The sequence below is a fragment of the Drosophila albomicans genome, chromosome 3 (genome assembly GCF_009650485.2).
Source record: "Drosophila albomicans strain 15112-1751.03 chromosome 3, ASM965048v2, whole genome shotgun sequence".
Lineage (NCBI taxonomy): Eukaryota > Metazoa > Arthropoda > Insecta > Diptera > Drosophilidae > Drosophila > Drosophila albomicans.
In genome coordinates this window covers 154,703-175,386 of record NC_047629.2, presented here as the reverse complement: position 1 = coordinate 175,386, position 20,684 = coordinate 154,703, and the positions used below count along the sequence as shown (strand labels likewise).

The following is a 20,684-nucleotide window of genomic DNA, read 5'->3' as shown; positions in this document are numbered from 1 at the left end:
CCAGCTGCAAGGCAGCCATCGGCATCGGCCGGCGTCTCCTCGCTTAGTGCCGCGACGTGTTTCAGTGCGCCCAGCCACGAGCCAAACGCGAAACCAACTCGACAACAAATTTTGAAATAGTCAAAAAAGAAAATATATTTTTGAAAAGAGAGCGAGAAAGAGTTCTCTGCAATTCGATTCGAATTATATAATAAGCAAAGCAGTGAAAGTGAGTGAAAGCACTGAGAACAAAACATAATAGATTTAGCTAATAATAGTATATGAGTACTAAAAGGGTTTTATCCCCTATTCACCCCCAACAGCCGCATCAGCAGTAGCAGCAGGAGCAGGAGCAAATCCAGCAGCCGGAGTCATGCAGGTCTTCGACAATAATATGGTAAGTTTACCCAAGTTATTGGCGGATTGTCGCGTTTTTAGCGTTTAGGTTTGTTTACTTTAGCCGAAAGCCAAATTTATTGAGATTTGCATGCAAACAAGCCAAAAGCAGCCTCACATACGCGAACAAATGTGTACCTAGCCACACTTAGCCCAGTTGGTTTAACCCAGAAATGCCAATAGACAAATACGCGAGCCAACAATTCTTTTATTCCTTCTTCCGTCCGATTTGAGGAACAGCAACAGCCACGCCCATGTTGGGCCGTTAACAAACGTCATAAGGAAGTCATGCTGCGGTTCAACGTGCCACAAAATTAATTACGAAAATTCACTTAATGGCTGCCATCCAAGTGGGTCAACAGCTATTAGCCTTAAGAGACAAGTGCAATGAAAGTGCATATACAAATACAACTTAATCATTTCATTTTTAAAATCTCCGCAAATTTAAACATATGTAAACATTTTAATTTACGTTTTCGACAATTTGTAGAGTCATAAAACGTTTACTAATGGACCTTTTTGTTGAATATTTTTGCATTTAATGGCCAATGGTTTGCCAGAAATTTCGATTCAATTCTATTTCAAGCACTTATGAATACTAGAGATACTTGAAAAGCTACACAAACCACGCGAAAGAAAAGATTCTTTAGAGCATGGCTAAAAATATTTCCATATCTTTAGCTTATTAATAATAATGCGGCCAGGCGACAAACCAAACTGATTTATAGTACGTGCCGAAGTCGAACCGACAACTTTTTTTTATAGAACCTCCTTCCAAAATAAAATCTGAAAAATATTTGGCAGCTGAGCAGAGAAATCAAGCATATAAATCGTCAAACATTTTTACTCAAAAAGTTTTGAAATAATTCCAAAATATTTCACTCGGAATTTACATGTTTCACAAGTATTTCAAACACATTGAGCACAGCAAAAAAAAAAACAAGTTAGGATTATTGGATCAAATCATAATAATTAGAATTATAAGAAAATTGGTGACAAGGTCAAATCGCAACTAGAAAATAATCTATTACTAAGCGATAGCGATGACGACAACGCATTTGGCGCAAATTCAAGTGTGCCAACAAGATTTCGTCGATTTCCTTTCAATTTATTTCGAGCTAGTGTAAAAATAGCTGCACCATTTTACAATTTACCAAAAGAAAGAAGCCAGCAATAGAAATGGTTTATTTTCGTGCGAATAAATCAATTGGCTCTATTTATGCAGATGCCACAATTTGATTATTTCACACTGTCGTTGATTTATGTGGAAGGAGGCAAAAGTTTCTCTGTCTGTGTGTGTTGAGCTTGACTTTACCCTTTTGGCAGTGTTACGTTTGCCAGTTGCACATGAGTGTGCCACATACTGCGAGTACACAATGCAAACTCAAACACGAATGTCATGTGTAATTGCTATACGTCAATGTCAATGCGGTGGCAAGGACATGATAGATGGCAATTGAACGTGTAGTTCGGGTTTTTGTGGTTTTTCAACTGCAATTGCGATCAAATTAAATTCGATTAATCAGCAATTGTTGGCGTTTACGCTATCGATGTTTACTTTCATTTCTTAGAAACAAGTATTTCAAAGCAATTACTAAACAAATGAATGAAATTTGTAATAATTATGTCAAACTTAAACTTTATTAAAACACGACTGTTTACGCTTCAGCTGCCAATATCAGTAGAAAACTTATATCGATAGGCAGCTTTACCATGCGATTATGCGTTTACATGGCCGGTTACTTAAGACTAAGAATAATAAGTTACAGTACAACAAAATAATGAAAAATATATCAAGTATATTAAATTATTTACAATAATTTCAAGAATTAGTCTAGCCAAAAAGAGAATCGGTCCTTTGCATTTCATTTGCCTGCTTAATTGATTACACAATGTTGAAAATTAATTAAAAAATTGTTTAATTTCAATACATCGCACGTACATAGACAAAATTGATTAATCATTAATTATAGATTCATTATTGAAAAATTAAAGAGAGATTAACAGATGTCTAACGGTGACGTTAATGGAATACATTTTTGAGTTGGATTTATGGAAGCATTCTAATATTGCCATGCGAAATCAGTCGAACAGCAGAGTTTACGATATTAATTGAAAAAAGAACAAAACAAATAAATATTTGCGACTACATTGATGTGTGTGTGGGTGTGAGTGTGAGTGTGAGTGTGATTGTGTGTGTGTTTGTATGACACTAATCCTAGTATAAACAACACAAACAAATCCCGCGAATCAACCGCAAAACAAGCGGCGACGAATGGGAAAAGAGAAAAGCGCAAAAACAAATGCAATAATTTAAATAAAATCACGTTGTTTATTGAGCGCAAGGCAAACAAATGAGCTGAACAATCGTTTTTATAATGTACAGAGAAATACCTCTATTTGCAATTGATTAAACAAGACAATTAGCCATAACATGACTCGTCGTGTAGCGACTGCAAGCTGTCATCGCAAGACAGCGGAATTCGCTTAAATATTTTGGCAAACTGACGAAATGAATAATTAAATAAGTTGGCACTTGCTATGGACCAGACTCGACTGAAGCTGTCGCCGTACTTTACTCTTGTCCATAATTAATTTTGCTATTGCTAATTACATCTGATTTTATCTACATAGTATTATACATACATATGTTACATATATACAAATGGAAATCTTATTTTTTTCTATTTTTACATTCTTCATTTCAAATGCAGCGCCGCGCCTCGCGTCGTGCTTCATTGCGACGTGGCTCGATATCGGCCTTGCCTCAAAAATCAGCGGAAATTCCATGGGACATCTTCGAGAGACTGTTTATGCCATTTCTATTCTGCCAGGCAGCGGCCATTGTCAGCTCGCATCTACTGCACGCGCTGAATATATCCAACATCTCCACATTTGCGGTCTTCGTTTGGTTTGCCCTGTCCACTGTGGGAGCTGTGCTCTTCTATCACTTTGTGAAGGTAAGTTTTGTTATAAGGGTAATGCGGAATACGGAATGCGTTTGTGGTTAGCAGTTAGCCGACCCTTTACACTCTCGGAAGTAAACTCTGAAATATGCCACTAGTCCATTTCAGACACTCTAATCCTTTTAACACCGACTGCCGACCGTCGACTGTCGACTGTCGGCGGGCCAACCACATTGGGAGCCCTGAACCAGTCTCGGGGCCAGGCCACATGCCAAAACAGGCACAGACAGAAGACAAACTGGGGATTGGGTTTCAGTTTCGGGTGGTGGGACATAGCGTTGTGTCATGTCTACTGAAGCTGGGGCTTCTGCTTCTACTTCTGCAACTGATTGTGTGAGCCTACGAAAATTTGCATGTTACAAGTGCCAAACCGCAAAAATAACAAAGAGCATAGGCAAAAAAGGTCAAAAAGACTGGCGGAAAATAGTAGGCAAAACAAATCACTCGAACTAAAAATAGCCAAAGCCAAGAACTCGGGACGATAGAACAAAAAGGACAAGAATACAGACGGTTGGGACGACAAATAACCGAAGAACAACATCCTCGGCTTTGCCTTTAACCACCAAGGCATTTGGCTTCAGCGCTTTGACTTTTTCACACACTTTCCCAGCCCCAGTTTCAGCACTCTCTTGACATTTCACAACTGACTTCGACATGGAAATGAAAATGAAAACAAATAAATAAGCAGCAGATAAGCTCAGACGTAAGACAACACACTGCCACTCGGAGTAACGTTTCGGTAATGAATACAAATTTTAAATTCTAGGAAACCTCACGAAAGTGTAGCGAAATTCATATTCCGCCGCCAGAGAACAGTGTTTCAAATACCATGTGGTATATGGACTTTAAAATATTATACTCAAGACTTGTTAACTTCAAAATATGAATACAAATAACAATATTTAGTTGAATAAAAATTCACAAGACAGTTATAGCCATAGACTGACTGCAAGAGACCTCTTCAGATTTGTGTTGTACATACATACATATATGCGCATTTCCAAGTCTGCGTTACGTTACATTAATTGGACAAAACATTAAAAAATAAAAACGAATGTTTCCTAAAAATGTTTTTGTATATTTTTGCAGTGATACAGCATCATTATAATAATCAATTAATTTTACAAATGTCTTACATATACTTGCTATTATTAAATTACAATGAAATTTATAAAACAATAATTTTATTAATACTATTCGAAGTTGACCGACATATTTATACAAAATTCTAATATTCACAGCACTTTAGTAAAAAAATTTTAATTTTTGAATATTCTATCAATTTTTAGATGGAGTTTCATCTGATAATATAATATAAGCTAATTCTTAAGCATCTTTGGTTCTCGCGACTGTTCCTAGAATTCGAAATAATAAATCAGTATTAATTTATTATTAGCAGACGCAATGTAACATTTGCCATTATATGTGTGGCACAGTTCATTAGCTGCCAACCGCAATATCATTTGTTTCTTACCCATTTGACTTAACACGTTCACATTTTCATTGGCAATGAATTCATTTCACTTTTAGTTGCCTGCTGCTTCTTTTATCTTCTTCACATGCAATTTGATTTGCTAAAGTTGAATTAACGTTCAAGTTGTGAGCATAAATTGCCACATTGCGTATGCGCAATTTGTTTTCCTTTAACGCACTTTCACACAGTGCGTCTAATAAATATGGGGACACAGACTGTGAGCCAAGCAGACAGACAGATAGACGAGCTCGAGAACTGGAATTCATTTCTTTGTAAATCGGCGTAGATAATGCTAAAGATATTTCTTCATTTGCTGCCCATTTGGCTTGAAATATCAATGGCGCCGAAAGTGGCCACAGAAGGCGTCAGATAATTCAAATTTGCGTGCACTTTAATTAGCTTAACTGCCAGCAGGCTGACGCAAGATATGGCCGGATAAGGACCCAGAGCAACGCTGCTGCTGATGTTGGCCATTTTCTCATTGGCTGCTTGGCACTCTGTCTGGCAATTACAAAAGCTCATGCTGCTGTTGCTGATGGTCATGCTCCTGCTGCTTCTACTGCTATTGGGCCACTCATTTTATAGTCGGACTCGGGCACGTAGGCAACATTTTGCATTGATAAGACAGCTGGACGTGTTCTGGCATGTGCTGGCATTGTTCTGGCATTGTCCTGGCAATTACCGGCTGCTCGCTTGCATGCGCGATATGCAACCAGACATTAACGTAATAAGCAGTCCGGCCACCAGGATAATTAAGTCTTGTGCCTGGACTCGCTGCAGCTGCAGCCTGTGAACTCCACCGGCCTTATTCTGTCTCCTGACTCTGACTCTGACTCTCAGAGGCTTTGTTGGCATTGCTTATACGCAGCGTATGACCTCAGCACAAGGACGTTTGTCAATGCCTTTGCCTTCGGCGATGCTTTAAATTCAATAAAAAACAGAAACTGAAATAAATATATGCTTAAACAAATACCACAATCCAATACAGTTAAGTGAGCGGCGACGTTCGAGGAGCTGGCATGGATTCAGAGGTCGTTGTCGGTGTCGTTGTTGGTTTGGTAGCGTCATTCGCTGTTGTCGTAAATCGGCAACAGTTTCAGCTAAAAGAGTAATCAAATGCGTCAAGGCTCGCCACGCATGTGACCTTTGCCATTTTCTATAATTTTAGATGAAAGCCTCACACACGCAGCCAAGCAGCTAAGAAAGCTGTCAAAGCTATAGACGCGTTTTCAAATCAGTTACTTCAAAAAGAAATGCGTAACAAAATATGCGATGGAATTCGATGTTTAATATTTTATGCACATATTTAGCTATTTATGTATAACAAACTAACTAATAATACATTGAGAAAATATTTAAATTAATTTCGCACAAAAGTGCAAAAAAAAAGTAAAAATCTAAAAAAGAAAAGAAACAAATAAATAAATACTTGAGTATTCTATTATTTATTAAATATATACATCTTCATTTGATATATTAACTAAATACACATAATTTAAATTTAAAATGGAAATAAAAGTGTTAGAGTGAATATATGCGAAACTTGAAAGAGTACTCGATTATTATTTAGCTAAAAAAAAAACCAACTACCTTTGTGAAGAAAAGCAAAACAATGCGGAATTCTTTTAAAAATATTTAAAATATACTAATCGATATATTTGGTATATTGGTATAGTACATTTAAAATATACTATAGAGCGCAAAATATATAAGATTGTCAGCCAAAGCAACTAAGACCCGTAGTAAGTAAATTTTTTGTCTGATAGTTATTACTGTATGTTCCAAAAATCACTATAGCTTAAAAATTTTATTTTTATTGATTTTCGGGAGCGGAAATGTGCGTTTTGGGCAAGTTTTGATCTGCGAGCAAATATAACAAGTGCTGGCGAAATAAATATCTATCTCTCATAGTCTCTGAGATCTAGGTGTTCATACAAATTCAGGCGGATGTAGCTATGTATGTAACAAGATGCCGCTTTCTGGCTGTATACATACATTTCCTGTAGGCACAAAGTTATAAAATCATTCTACCCTAGCAGGTATAAAAAATATTTAACGTAAATATGGAAAATACAATAAAAATAGATTGGCATACTTATGGGTAATTAGAGGTAGCAAGAATAGAAACAGCACGTTATACAGCTGTGAATGTTGTTCACTTCGCTTTGCACCCCAACGTCGTCAATTAGCAGCCACTGTACAGAATTGTCTATGCTGAGCAATCCAGCGTCTATTTTTGGCAACAACAACCACTAACCACTATGCATCAGCATATAATCAGTTTAAAGTTCAGCACTGGAAAGGGCAAACGCTCACAATGCCTAAAAGTGAAAATTAGCTATGCTGTCATTTCATGCACAACAGAAAATGTCCTTGTCTTTGATTAGTCCGACTAGCCGTCAACAACAACAACGACAGCAGCACCAGCAAAACCATTGGCAAAATAAACAAGGACATTGACAACGACAACTGTTAACCCTTAACGGGAATATATATATATATATATATTTTTTTTTTTTTGGTACATTTGGAAAAAGCGTTTCTGGCATGTCTTGCTATTTGTTTTTAGGCGCTACGTTTCTTGATTCCCCAATGCAAAATTGCCATTTTCTTTGCCTTTTTGTCTCCTTGTCAGTCAGTCAGTCGGTGAGATGGAATCGAGTTCTGTCAGTCATTTGATTGTTCTTCGCATCACGTTGTGCATTTCATTTTTATGTCACGCTTGTCAAATTAAATTACACACACACACTCACGCACACGCACAGAAATATAAACATAGTCGCAGTCAACACGCACTCGCAGATACACCCGAGAGCGCATTTTGGTAACCTGCTGACGCGCCTCAGAGTATGCAACACAAATTGTGTGCAATGAAATGTAAATGCACAGCTAATGAAATGCTCATAAATGCGGCATCTGAGGACGTGGCAACCGACAGAACTTATCCGTGCCAACAGCTGCATAAATCCGTAATTCGCTATCATTCTTTATCCATTCTATTCTATTTGAATGGCAAATAGAAACGGAAACTGCCAACTGCCAACTAGGAAGTGCGAACGCACGCGCAACTGTCCAGTTGTGTGGATGCAGCTACAGCTGCAGTTAGTGTAATAAGCATAATTAAGCGTCGCCCATCACAGACAGAGAGAGAGAGAGAGTGTGTGTGTGTGTGTGTGTGTGTGTGTTCGCAGCTGCAGCAGTGGACTCTGACTCAGTTGCTGAAAATTCCCGGAATTAAACATTACTTATACGCCATGTGTGCGTGCGTTGCTTTGTGTGTTGCTTTGTCAGCTGCCATCGCTGTCGCAGTGTAAATAATTAAATTAATAGCCCCATGTAAGCGCCACTAATGAGCTGTTGCTCAACACGCAGACACACCCTTTGGCCCAACCTATCACTCCGCGTCCTTTGACCAGCCATCTAACTCATTCCTGCAACGCTTTAGATTGTTTGCTTATTTTAGAGCGCAGCACTTTGCTGACGTATTAAAATGTAATTGGCTGCGGCATCTTGAATTCTCTTTGCCGGTCTTAGCTCCCGCTTTGAACTTGCCCCTTGCTACTCAAGTTTGAACAGCTGTCATACACACAGCACAGATACCACCTGCAACTCCGAGGCACACTTGCATCAATGGAGTTTCACTTTGTGCGCTTCGTAACTTACTCCCAGCGGCCTCTGTAATGGCAACCATTCGAGTATATAACGCACTTTTCCCGCTAGATTTCTATTTAATTTGTATGCACAAACTTTTTATTTGATGTATTGCGTTGAAGCTTAGTGCGATTGCAACTGGATAGCATTCAGGGTGCAGAGAACAGAGAAGTATCTCCAAAATGAATAAATAAACCAATGCAGTTCAATTCAATTCAATTTAATTAAATCATTTCCATTTACAGTTTCATATTGGTATTCTCTAAATTACCTCCATATCACATTGAGTTGATTTCATTAATTAATACATTATTTATTTAATGGGAAAGCTTCATTATTTAAGTAGTAAATTAAATATAAAATGCCGATGAGTTTTCCATCTAAAGATTATAATTTAAATACGTAAGTCTATACTGAATGCAATCATGTGCAGAACAAGTTATTTATTTATTTATTTACATGTTAATTATTATACAAAATAATATAATAACTAAAAGAAGGAAGTGCTAGCAACTAGTCATCGACATATTTCATTTAAATAATATTAATAATCTTCGCAAATTACTACGTGATGGTCAACAAGCTAATCTAAATAATTTATTAATAGTATACATAATAAAACAGAAATTGAAATTCCCCTAATTTCAAGCGAGCCGTTTCTTATTAAAAACAAGTAAGAAAGCTGCAGTTGAGTATGCTGGACTGTGAGATTCGCATTAATAATTTTTAATAAAAGCAATACAGGGATACAACAAAATACTGACATATATCAAAGGCTATATTTGGTATATCAGGTATATCAATATATAACCCGACACAAATACCGCTTTTTGCCATTTACAATTATTTCTTAAATAACTTATATAATTTTTTATTATGTTCTGTCATATGTATATTTACTAAATTTTGTTGTATATACATTTGATATCTAAAATATATTTATCAATATGTTCTATTTAGAAGAAAATCGTAGGCTTATCTCGACTAGTCTTTTTATTAATATATTTTCTTAAGCCAGACCAGAAACTGCCGTAAACATTTTAATGTTCTTTATCTTTTCGCACCGACAATGTTGGTAAAGTCAGATATTATCAAGGCACTTTCCATAGCTACACCAAACGGATAGTTTACCTATGTGAATGCTTATACCCGCTACCCATAGGTTAGAAGGGTATTATAACTTTGTGCCGACAGGAAATGTATGTATGTAACAGGTAGAAGGAGACATCTCCGACCCTATAAAGTATATATATTCTTGATCAGCGTCAACAGCCGAGACGATCTAGCCATGTCCGTCTGTCCGTCTGTGTGTCTGTCCGTCTGTCCGTATGAACACCTAGATTTCAGAGACTATAAGAGATAGAGCTATAATTTTCGACAGCATTTGTTATGTTTGCACGCATATCAAGTTTGTTTCAAATTTTTGCCACGCCCACGTCCGCCCCCACAAATCAAAAAATCGAATAACAAGCGTAATTTTAAAGGTAGAGTTGCAAATTTTGGTATATATAATAATAATATATATAAATAATAATAATTGTCGAAGTTATTAAAGAAATACTTTTGTATGGGCAAAAACGCCTACTTACTAGGGGTCTTAGTTGCTTTGGCCGACAATCTGGCACATTGTGCCGTCTATGGTATATTTTGGATGGTGTACTACATCGATATACCAAACATGCCATTTGGTATATTTTTAGTATTTTTGTAGTATATTTGGTATATTTTGAGAATAATACCGCAAAATATATTGCTTTTATTCAAAATGGGTAGCGGGTATCTCACAGTCGAGTACACTCGACTGTAGCTTTCTTACTTGTTTTTTGTTGGCCTTTTGTGAGAAACGTTCGCATCCTGTAGCAGCTCTGATCACTTTGTCGCATTTACAGCTTCATAAAAACTAAAGCGCTGACAAATTTTACGCTGATTTGTGTGTGCTTTCCGGCAAAAAGCAAAGAGCACTAAGCATAAAAGGAGAAAGAAAAAAGAAAGTTGCAGCCTGCAAATTGCTGGCTCCATTGTCAATTATGTAGACGGTATCCAAACTCTTGCTGTAACCCTCCTCCAGCTTGGCCAGACGTTGACTTTCTGCTTCTGCCCTCCGGGACACATGCAACAATGGCGCAACGCAACAGCAACAGCAGCAGCTACAGCTCAAGGCTATATAAAACGCGGCCAGTTCATGTTTTCATTCCACAGCGAAATACACACTCACACACACATGGCGTGCATCATAAAATGTCATTATGTGTGAAGTTGCGTTGCGTTTTTGCCCGTGTTTTTGCCCAGTTGCCTTGTTGTTGTCTCCAGAGCTCTTTTCAGTTACGTTTTTATGGTGTCGCGCGTGGCCTGTTGCTTCACACACACACACTCATACACACTAACACGCACACACACATCCTCTGGAGAATGAGAAAAGGCAATGGCATTGGCGTGCCCGGACTGACAATGGTTCAAACGAAGGACATGGCTCATGTGGCCAGAATGCGTTTGCGTTTCTAAGAATTGCACGCCATTCAATCGCCTCGACATCATGGCCAACTGGTTAGCTCGGTTTTGACATACTCGCATATCGCTGTTTTCAGACTCGGCTTTATATTTTTCGTTTGATGCGCATTTCAGTTAAATTAAAATGCAATTGCACATAACAAGACCCGCAGCCTCATCTATTTCACTGCTAAAGGTCATAGGTTACAAACAACAAACTGCGCGCATAATTGGTAACAACAGCACAAACAGCAACAACAGCAGGATAGAAAAGACAAGCTTTTAGCCACTCAACCCAACCACCAAACCGCCTACATTGCCATCCAAATACTGTTAGCACAACACTGTTGTGCAGTAGTGTTGTGTAAACATCGTTCAATTTGCTGAATAAATTCGTTCGTTCATTTTTGATTAGTGAACTAGATCATTCAATTCGCTCGTATCATTGTTCATAATTGAATTTTATTCACAGTTCCGATAATTGTTGGTTTGTTTAATATTAAGTGTACATTTAGTATTATAGTCATTCAATTTCGATTTCGTTCATCGTTCGATTTTTATTGTAGTTTTGTTTAACTTCAAGTATATTGTTATAAAAAATATTGGTATTCATTTTTTACTTTAAATTGAAAATTCACAACACAAATTTGCAGTATCCATTTTAATCTAACTTCAATGCTGGCAACATAAAACATAGTAACAGACAACTAACAGCAAAAGAATGAATAATCAAAAATGGAACATGTGAGCAAGAACCAAATAAAGATCAAAAGTATACCAATGAACAAAAATGAACTAAGAAACAAAATTAAGCAACAGAACGATATAAAGTGAACTTATTCAGTTAGTTCATTTATACTGTTGTGAAGTGCATTGCATTTAACATTTGCATCCTTAACTCCCCTTTTACTTTGCATTTCTCTTCATATCTTCTTCCTTACTTGTCTCTTGTTCATCGGAAATAACAACTAAAAGGCTGTCACAGGCGTTCTGTTGATCAACAACAAAAGTCATTGTGTTATTTGGAAATTTGTTTCGGTTTCAAGCATTACACAGTTCTAACATAGTCTAGCGATTCATTTGCCATTAAATTGTACAAACCAAAGTAATAAAATTTGCTCAACTTTACATTAGTTGTATATTCTTAACATTCATATAAATTTAAATTCAATTTACATCGAGAAAACTATTTCGTTTGATTGCTTTTTGATCTTTTTTAACATGTCAATCTTGTTGCATAATCTGAAAACACTTGGGTAATTATAAATGAAGACGCAATTACTACATTCAATCGAAAATTTATGCTTAGCTTGAGAAAAGTCCAACCTCAGCGGATATAGCTCTAAATATTAATTAACACAATTGCCATGGGGCAACATTTGTAGCCAGGCAACGGTGAAAATTAAACAAAGCCTCAACGAAACTATATTCATATTTTAAATATAGATAAGTTTAGTTTTCATATGCCAACACGCACATAATTTGTGGAGGCACAAGACGTAAAAATAGAAACACAAAAATTTATATTAATCCTTTGTCGAAATATGAAAGTTGTGTGTGGCATATATAGTAATAGCTGACTGACTGCTTGGCACAAAGTCAAAGCCTTGCGTGTTGTCTGCCGCGCAAAGTCGAGTTAGTTGTGTGGAGTGAAATCGAAAAACAAGCTGCAAATGACTGTCTGGGCTTGCTTAGGCTTCTACAACGCGGAGTTGTACAACGCCTCGTATGCGCAATGCGAGAACGAAAAGCGAAAAGCTTTTAATGCTTCAACATTACCTGCGTATGTGAATGGCGTGAAGTTGCCAAAGGATTCGCAACACGCTCTCTCTTCCTTACTCTTCTCTCTGTGTGCGTGCGTTGTTGTTCAACCAAAACACAGAAATGGTTTTTAACTTTCCAGTTAATTAATTTATTACAGCTTAATACGTTCAATGACTTTTGCCGTTCGTTTCCTTTCCTTTATTTGTCTTGCTCGCTCCTATGTAAAATTTTTTTGCTTTCTTTTTGTCACTTTTTTGTGTCATGCGCCAACTTAAATACTTTAACAGCAACTCCAAAAATTCGTATAAATTTTTGTTGTCATTTTTGGTGGCTTTCCTTTTTTTTTGTTGGTATGTCTTGTTGGTTCGAGGGATTTTCCTTTTTGGGTTTTCACTTCTATTTTTAGCAACTGATTTAATATGCGTGCATGCGTGTGCGTGTTTCCCTTAAATTTTTTTTATTTCATTTCATTTCTGCTGTTGTTGCGTTTGCCATTTTTTTAGCGCTTTGTTTCTCTGTCGCATTTTCTTAGCCACATTTCGTCGCCTTGTTGGGACAATTTGTATGCGGTTTGTATGCCATTTTTCACTTAAACTCTGCCCCACGCATTTCATTTATGTAGATTTATGTTAAAAGAGCATCTCAGGCGGTCAAGCGTGTTTTTATCCGCTGCTTGCGAGGCAACTTCATTCACAGATAGTAAGTGAAGTGCCCTTGGCACAACTGAGTGCTGCCAGCGCTATAAAAACAAGCAAAATGAGTAAAATTGTTAGCACAAAGCGCAAAGAATAGCAACATTTGCGAGAGCACAATTTATATTCTATCTTCAACTTGTTTATTTCTCACGAATATAGATATTCCTAGAATTTTAGACGTACAGTTTTTATCTTGAGAGTCTTAATATTAAACTTCTCGAAATCCATTAGTTTAATTTAAAGTGCAGTCACCGAAATCGGTATACAGTTAAAACAAAGTTCATGCCACTTACAATAGTAATCATATTTCTATGGGTTAATGGTCCCCTTTTTACTTAATTCATATCATCCGAGCTGGCACCCATTATTTTCATCCCACACACACTTAGAAAGAAGTGACCGCAGTGCAGCAGACATTGAATGCCCTTTTCGAAAAGATTATTTGCAAATGCAACAGAGTTTGTGAAATAATTTGAATACCCCGTTTAAAGAGTAGACTTACGCTCTGCTGAAAGCATAGACATGGGTCAGTTGGCCTAAATGAGAAGAACTTCGGTCTTTGGTCTACGGACTGCGCCCTCGACGGTCATAAATTGTTGCTCACAAATTGAGGCACATGTTATGAAATTCATGATGTGCTCGCCCAGCCCGCTTCTTGTTGTTGTTTACATTTTGCACGCATAATGCTCAGCACACACCCATTCCCATTTCCATTCTCTGTGTCCCTCGTCAGATTATCAGCACCAAGCCTGACAGGATAGACTTACCCCAGTTGAGGGTAAAGCCTTTTAGATGCAATTTGATTTCATTAAATGCTGCTAACTTGTTGCAGTTTGCACATTAAGGAAACATAATGCATTATATGAGAAATATTACGTATACGTTGCGGTGTTTTTGTGCTCTCGTCCATGTAAGCCAAATTAATGAACCTAACGCCCACACTTGGTGAGGTCTACATCGTACATCGAGTGCTGGCAGCCGCATCGCGTGTCTGTTGGGCATTTATCAAATTTGGCTAAAAGTGCGCGTAAAATGCGCCGTTTGCCGCAGTCGCAGCCGCATCCGCTGCCGAGTTGCAGATAACACCTGCTGCGCTGCGCTGCAGCTGAAAAACTACTCGTAAATCTTATTCTATTTGCAATTAAAATGCAATAACGGATGCATTTAAATGAAAGGCAAGGCAACTACATACGTTCGTCTCTGAGTCTGCCCATTCATTGACTTGCCCGTTTCCGCTTTACCGGGCCGCACTTCCGCTCGCCAATAGTTCCGCACTCCGGCTGTCTAACAACAACTCTGTTAAATGCCCCGCGACGCGAGTTGATTGACATGCACCTGCTGCGACTGCGGCGACTTCTAGGGCGGTTTACTACTATTTTTGGGTGCATGCAACTTGCGTCTATTTTGGGCGCGTTTATAAAAAGCGCCGACCCAAGCGACGTGCAACCGCAGCTTTCCGTGTTTATAGACACGAAATGACTGCGCCACTACCCTTTCTCTATCTCTGTCTCTCTCTTCCTTGCTGTCTCCTTCTTACTAAGATTCGATTGCATTGCGGTCGCAGGGGGTTGGGAGGTTATATGACGCGTCGATTCGTTCGCTTTATGCCGTGCACGTAGCCAACTGCACTTTGGAAAAAACCTTTTTTGTTGCAGCAATCGCTTTTAGGTTGCTTTGCATGCGCCGCTTTTTTCGACGCTCCTACAAACACTTTTACTTTTGTAGCGGCGGAAAAGGGTGTTAAACTGGCACAAGTGCCGTTTGCTGGCACTTTTTCGCTGATAGCCAGAAACAGCAAGAGAGGAAGAACACTAAAAGTGCTGATCAGGTGACAATTGAGAGACGAAGGACAAAAAGCAAGTTGAAACTTTAAAACAATATACAATAGTATTAAATGAATGCGAAAGATTATCCATTTTCTTATTGATTTTAATTGAATGTTGGTCTGCAAACTTTGAGACTTTTCGGCATTTCTCATTTGGAAAATTAAATTTTCTTTGATGAGAAACGTGATAGATTTTCTGGTTTGCACATGCTCCGACTTCTTCGCACTGGGAAACTCAATGCGTTCGTTGCCTTTCAACTACATTCTATACACACAAACAGTTGCAACAGTTGGTGTTTGCTTAGCCTTCGAGTTGTTTTAATTGACTCTAAATATTTTGTTGCAAGCAGTTTTTGCTCGATTTTAATTGTGCAATTCCTGCTAACGGGAGCTCGCTTTGCTTTTTGTTGCACCACAGCAATTTACTTGGGCAAACTTTAAAGTAATTTCAGTAAAACCGCAATAAATTGGGGTGGCAGCGAAGAAAAAAAGTGAAATATTAGGAAGGAAGATGGAGAAGATAAAACAAGGGAATGCTAGAGCATCCTTGCAGCTCACGTAGTAGCAGCAAAAGTTGACCAAAAGTTTATGGCAAAATATAAAGTCGCATAAAAAGCAACAAAAACAACCACATGGATCAAGAGAATGAGTGCCAACAAAAAACTTGCCGCTGGCTTCGACCAAAACTTACAAAATAGCTGACATTTTGATGGGAATACCAAAAGAGAGTGTGGAGTGCGAACTTTGGAGGTGGGAGGAGTAAGCTCTATACTTTGACTTCTGCTGTGACTCGAGACTCCGTGTGTACTTATTTCTATTTTTATTAATGCCCAAGCGCCAACAGATTTGATAAGCCCAAACACTTATTGCCACCAATAAAATGTCGGTCAGTCTTAATGGGTGTCAACAACACACAGATAATAAAAATACACACTTTATTTTTCGCATTTTTTTTTAAGAATTTTACGAGCACTTTATAACCGCTTAATAGCTCGAACAATGAGCCAAGCTCTTTTCCTTTCACTTCCACTCCCACTCCCACACTCTCGCATCGAGCTCACAATTGACGCACTACAGACGCACACTTGAGCCTTTACCAATACTACATAGGATGACAAACTATTGCTATATACTCTATTATATAGATATGTACAAGTAGATGTTGGCTAATGGCATGATGAATTATGGCACCGCCACTACAGACAAGTTGCCTCCTGGACTGCCTGCCTCATTGTCATGCCTCCAACCGACCAACCGATTGCCTGTCTGTCTGTCTGTTTAGCTGTCCAGCTGTCTTTCTATCTGACTTGACTTGGACAAACTGCGGTTGTGTTTTGTACCAAGCATCCGATAGACACCTACATACAACTACAGGCACACACCCACACCCGCACACACACATACAAACATACTCAGACAACGACAGACACCGTGTCAGGCACAATGAGAGTATGTCTAAAGCGGAAGTGTCAGTGCATACGTTCTGCTTCTCTCTTTCCTCCTTTTGTTGCCGTATTTTGTGTGTCTTCGTCCTCGTCTATGTGTGTGTGTTCGTGTGTTGGTGTGGGTATTTGCGCATGTATTTGCAACACTGTCAGTCGGTCAGAGCTGGAGCTGAGCTGAACTGAGTTGAGTTGAGTTGAGCTGAGGACAGCTAAGAATATATGGCTCCTTGAAAGCGAAACTTCTTTTGTTAGCAATTCTAAAATTGAAAATCCTTCAAAAAGATAAAGCTTCACTTGGCCAAGAAGTATAATAGAATATCGTCATAATTTTGTTAAAATCTGGGACTCTTTCCGCTTTGTTATAATAAATAATTGCCTTAAAATAAATTTTTTTTTAATGTGATACTCATTTCATTTGTTTTGTTATAATTGCCTTAAAATAACTAATCCTTTTATAATCCTTTTATATTATTATATTACTCTTCTGAAAAATTCTATAGTTAAGCAACTTTATTCAGTATCCTAGTGATATTTTTTAATTTATCGATATTGAGTTTAATGTATTAAAACTCAATAAAAGCAAAAGAAAATTTCTTCGGAATTCAATTAATTTGATGCACATTCTGAAGCTGATTTCAAGGTCGCATCTCCAATTTCAAAATGGTCAAAAACCCATGAAGGCAACTTAAACACAACAAAAGGTTAAATATCTCAAATGACGATAATGAGTAAGGCAGAACAGAAACCGAAATACTAATTACTGAGTACTCAAACTCTCATCTATAGGCATAGACACAAAACATCACCCTCAGATTGACAAATAATTGGTAATACAATTATTGAAAATTAATTAGTGAATGTCTTAAAAAATCTCCGAAAGGGTCATACAACCATATTTATTGCGCGCAAAGTTCAATAACCCATCGCAATTGTCACCCTCTCATTCATTGAAATAAGTAGGTATCCGCACCAGGCAAGGGAGTGCTTATCACCGGTTGTGACTCGCCATTGGCCTGGTATCTGGCCAAGAAATTGGATGATTTGGGCTTTACCGTTTATGCTGGCTTCAACACACCCATCGATGACTCGGACGAGGCCAAGATACTCAAGGAGGAGACCTCTGGACGCATGAAGTTGTTGCACGTTGACGTTACCTCCGAAACAAGCGTAAGTCGGCAAAAAGCTCACGAAAGCTTTTATCCACATGCTTTTTAGCGAGGTTTAACACTCAACTTTTGATACGTCGACAGCTTTTGGAAGCTGCACGCTATGTTTCGCAACATTTGCCCCATGGAGCCGAAGGCCTGTGGGCTTTGGTGCACTGCGCTCACTGGATTGCCCTTGGCGAACTGGAGTGGATACCGTTTGCTGTGTTGCGCAAAAGCTTGGATCTGAATCTACTCGGTAAGAGATGGCGCCACTGTGCCAAGCACATTTTGCAGTGAATCCGTTTCAGTAGACGACGGAGTGTAATTTGTGTAATCATTGTGTATCTCTTCAACATACGTAAAGAAAGATAGAAAGTTTCCTAGAAATTCTAAAAATAAGAATTTACTTTTCGTAGGCGCCGCACGTTTGACTCAAATCTTCCTGCCACTTGTGCGTCGTGCCCACGGTCGTGTGGTGTTCCTCACCTCTGGACTGAATCGTGTGCCTTCGCCGGTCCGTGGCATCCAGTGTGCCACTCAAGCGGCTGTAGATTGCTTTGCTGCCTGCTTGCGCCAGGAGATGCGCACACGCGGCGTCGATGTGTCTGTGGTGGCAGCCGGCGAGTTTGCTCCTGGCAACGGTTGGCTCAACGAAACTGAGCTGCGCGACCAGGTGAGCTGATCAAGAGTGTTGCCCAAGCAACATGGTAACTGGCGACATGGCAACTGTTCAGCCATTTTTATGCACCTGGCCATTTCGTGCTTAATGACAAGGACATCGCATGGTATGCGGCGCCTGCCTTGTCTTGTTCGAGTTTCAGTTTCAGTTTTTACGATAATGTGCCAGTTGGCAGCTTACTGAAACGAGGCGAGAGGGCGAAGGGGCACTAAAATAGTTGTGAGATGAGTAAGAGGCTCATTAAAACTCTTGTCTATTCGCAGGCCAAGCAAATGTGGAATCAACTATCCTCGGAGCAAAAGAAAACCTACGGCGAGGACTACTACGAGGCGGCCATGACATCTGTGGAGAAATATTCACGCCAGGTAAGTTGCAAGTCAAGCTATCTAGCGAAGATTAAGCTAACGAGCTCTTCACCCTCAGGCCGCTGATATCCAGCCAACGTTGCGTGTGCTCATCGATGCCGTTACCAGGACTTTCCCCATGGCCCGCTACACCCCCGTCACAGCTACCGAGAAACTGCAGATTTTCCTCGCTGAACATTTGGCGCCCTCTCTCTACGAATCGCTCTATGGCGAGCAAAAGAAATTTGTCTATTGAGTAATTTCGTTTGCAGCATCCGTTTCGCACTTCTCTGCTATCTGTGCTCTTTGCCCTTTATCCCCCTGCCCAGCCAACGCAGATGACATTGCCCACAATTGCTTTATTTCCGCTGAAATGTTATTATTTATCTATTTCGCTTCGTTGTTTTCCAAAAGCGCATTTAAAATGAAGCAAAACGTTGTCCGTCATTGAGCATTTAGCGTTTGCCTTTTATCTATGTATCATACAAGTATATGTATTCTATTTCCTCTTCACTTTGTTTTTCTTTCTGCTCACTTTCTGCGGAAAATATTGTGCGTCATTATAATTTTCCTGTTTTTCTTCAGCATATTTTTTTTCTTAGGTTCTAGCGTGAATTGTAATACATATTCATAAAAACGATAAATAAAACAAATGATAACTTGAAAACAGAATGTCGGTAATATTTATGTGCTTATTTTCAATTAACATACACAATGTATTATGTTTCCAACAATATTAAGATTCGACGGATTCCTTTGTCAACTAAAAAGACAACTGGTAATTGACATCAAGGTGTTCACATAATTTACATAGTTAGTAAAAACTGCAGTAGGAAATATAGTTTTATTAGAAACAATGGAATATCTTCCATATTTATGTTCCGATTATTAAATGAAAATGCTAAGCTCCAAGCTAATCTCTTGATAAATACGGGATAAAGATCTTATTTTCATGGAATTGGCAAAATATATCAAAATTCTCAAGGAAACTTGCACAAGAGAGCATTATGAAGAAACATATACAAAATGTCAGGTGTCTCTTTATTATATAGTTTCTGAGATCTGTGTTCAAGCGAACATGGTTATACATCAATAACCATTCAGACTTTTAGGCACATTTCGATTTCAAGAAACTTATAGACACGTTTTTACTTTTTGGAGTCAAAGAAACTACAACATGTTTATATCCGGTACCCGTATTATAGAAAATTATTCTGAGCTTATCTCAACAGAAATCTATGTAAGACGCACAAAGAGATATTACCCAATTATACAGATATATACTTGACCAGTTATTGACGCTGACACGATTTTTCAGTATCTGTGAATGTTAGTCTCAACTCAAAGACTATAAGAGATGAAGCTGCAATTTTAATAACACTTGGTATAGTTACACGCAATTCAAATTTATTTTAAAATATTGCCCACCTCCAATGGATGTCGTCAAAAAACATAAAGCAATCTCGATTTTAAGAGCCTCGATTTTTGGATCATAATAAATCCATTTTTTATGATTCCTAAAAGTTTAGCAATAAAAGAAAAAACTTAATTCTTCAAATAAGTTTATATGGATAAATGCCACTACAGATGTCATGGTTTAATTGCCTTGGTTGAAAATCTGATGCGGATGCGGTATATTTTAAACCTAATGGGGTATTAATATACCAATATATAAATTAGTCTATTTTCGATATAAACCTCTTTCGCAAAGTTTTGTGCTTTTTGAAATAGCTATCGGCTTAAGAGTGCCAGACTGCAGCTTTCTTAATTGTTAAAGTCAACTCAATGTGAAATAAAGTTTATAGTTATGTCATGCACTCAAATAGTTGGG

At 38.2% G+C, this 20,684-nt stretch overlaps 1 protein-coding gene across 2 annotated transcripts; it reads left to right on the top strand.

The window, feature by feature from the left end:
- The first annotated feature begins 41 nt into the window (after positions 1 to 41).
- On the top strand, positions 42 to 19,525 carry LOC117569282 (D-beta-hydroxybutyrate dehydrogenase, mitochondrial). Of its 2 annotated transcripts, none has more exons than XM_052005810.1 (8): positions 42 to 208; positions 312 to 376; positions 3,090 to 3,335; positions 17,643 to 17,849; positions 17,933 to 18,086; positions 18,247 to 18,503; positions 18,773 to 18,874; positions 18,933 to 19,525. In XM_052005810.1, exons 2-8 carry the CDS (start codon positions 353 to 355, stop codon positions 19,107 to 19,109), a joined length of 1,167 nt encoding a protein of 388 aa, XP_051861770.1. In that variant the 5' UTR covers positions 42 to 208; positions 312 to 352; the 3' UTR covers positions 19,110 to 19,525. The 2 variants fall into 2 exon arrangements, with proteins under 2 accessions (XP_051861770.1, XP_034106279.1); XM_034250388.2 differs by having other exon boundaries at positions 43 to 208; positions 303 to 376.
- Positions 19,526 to 20,684: the final 1,159 nt, after the last annotated feature.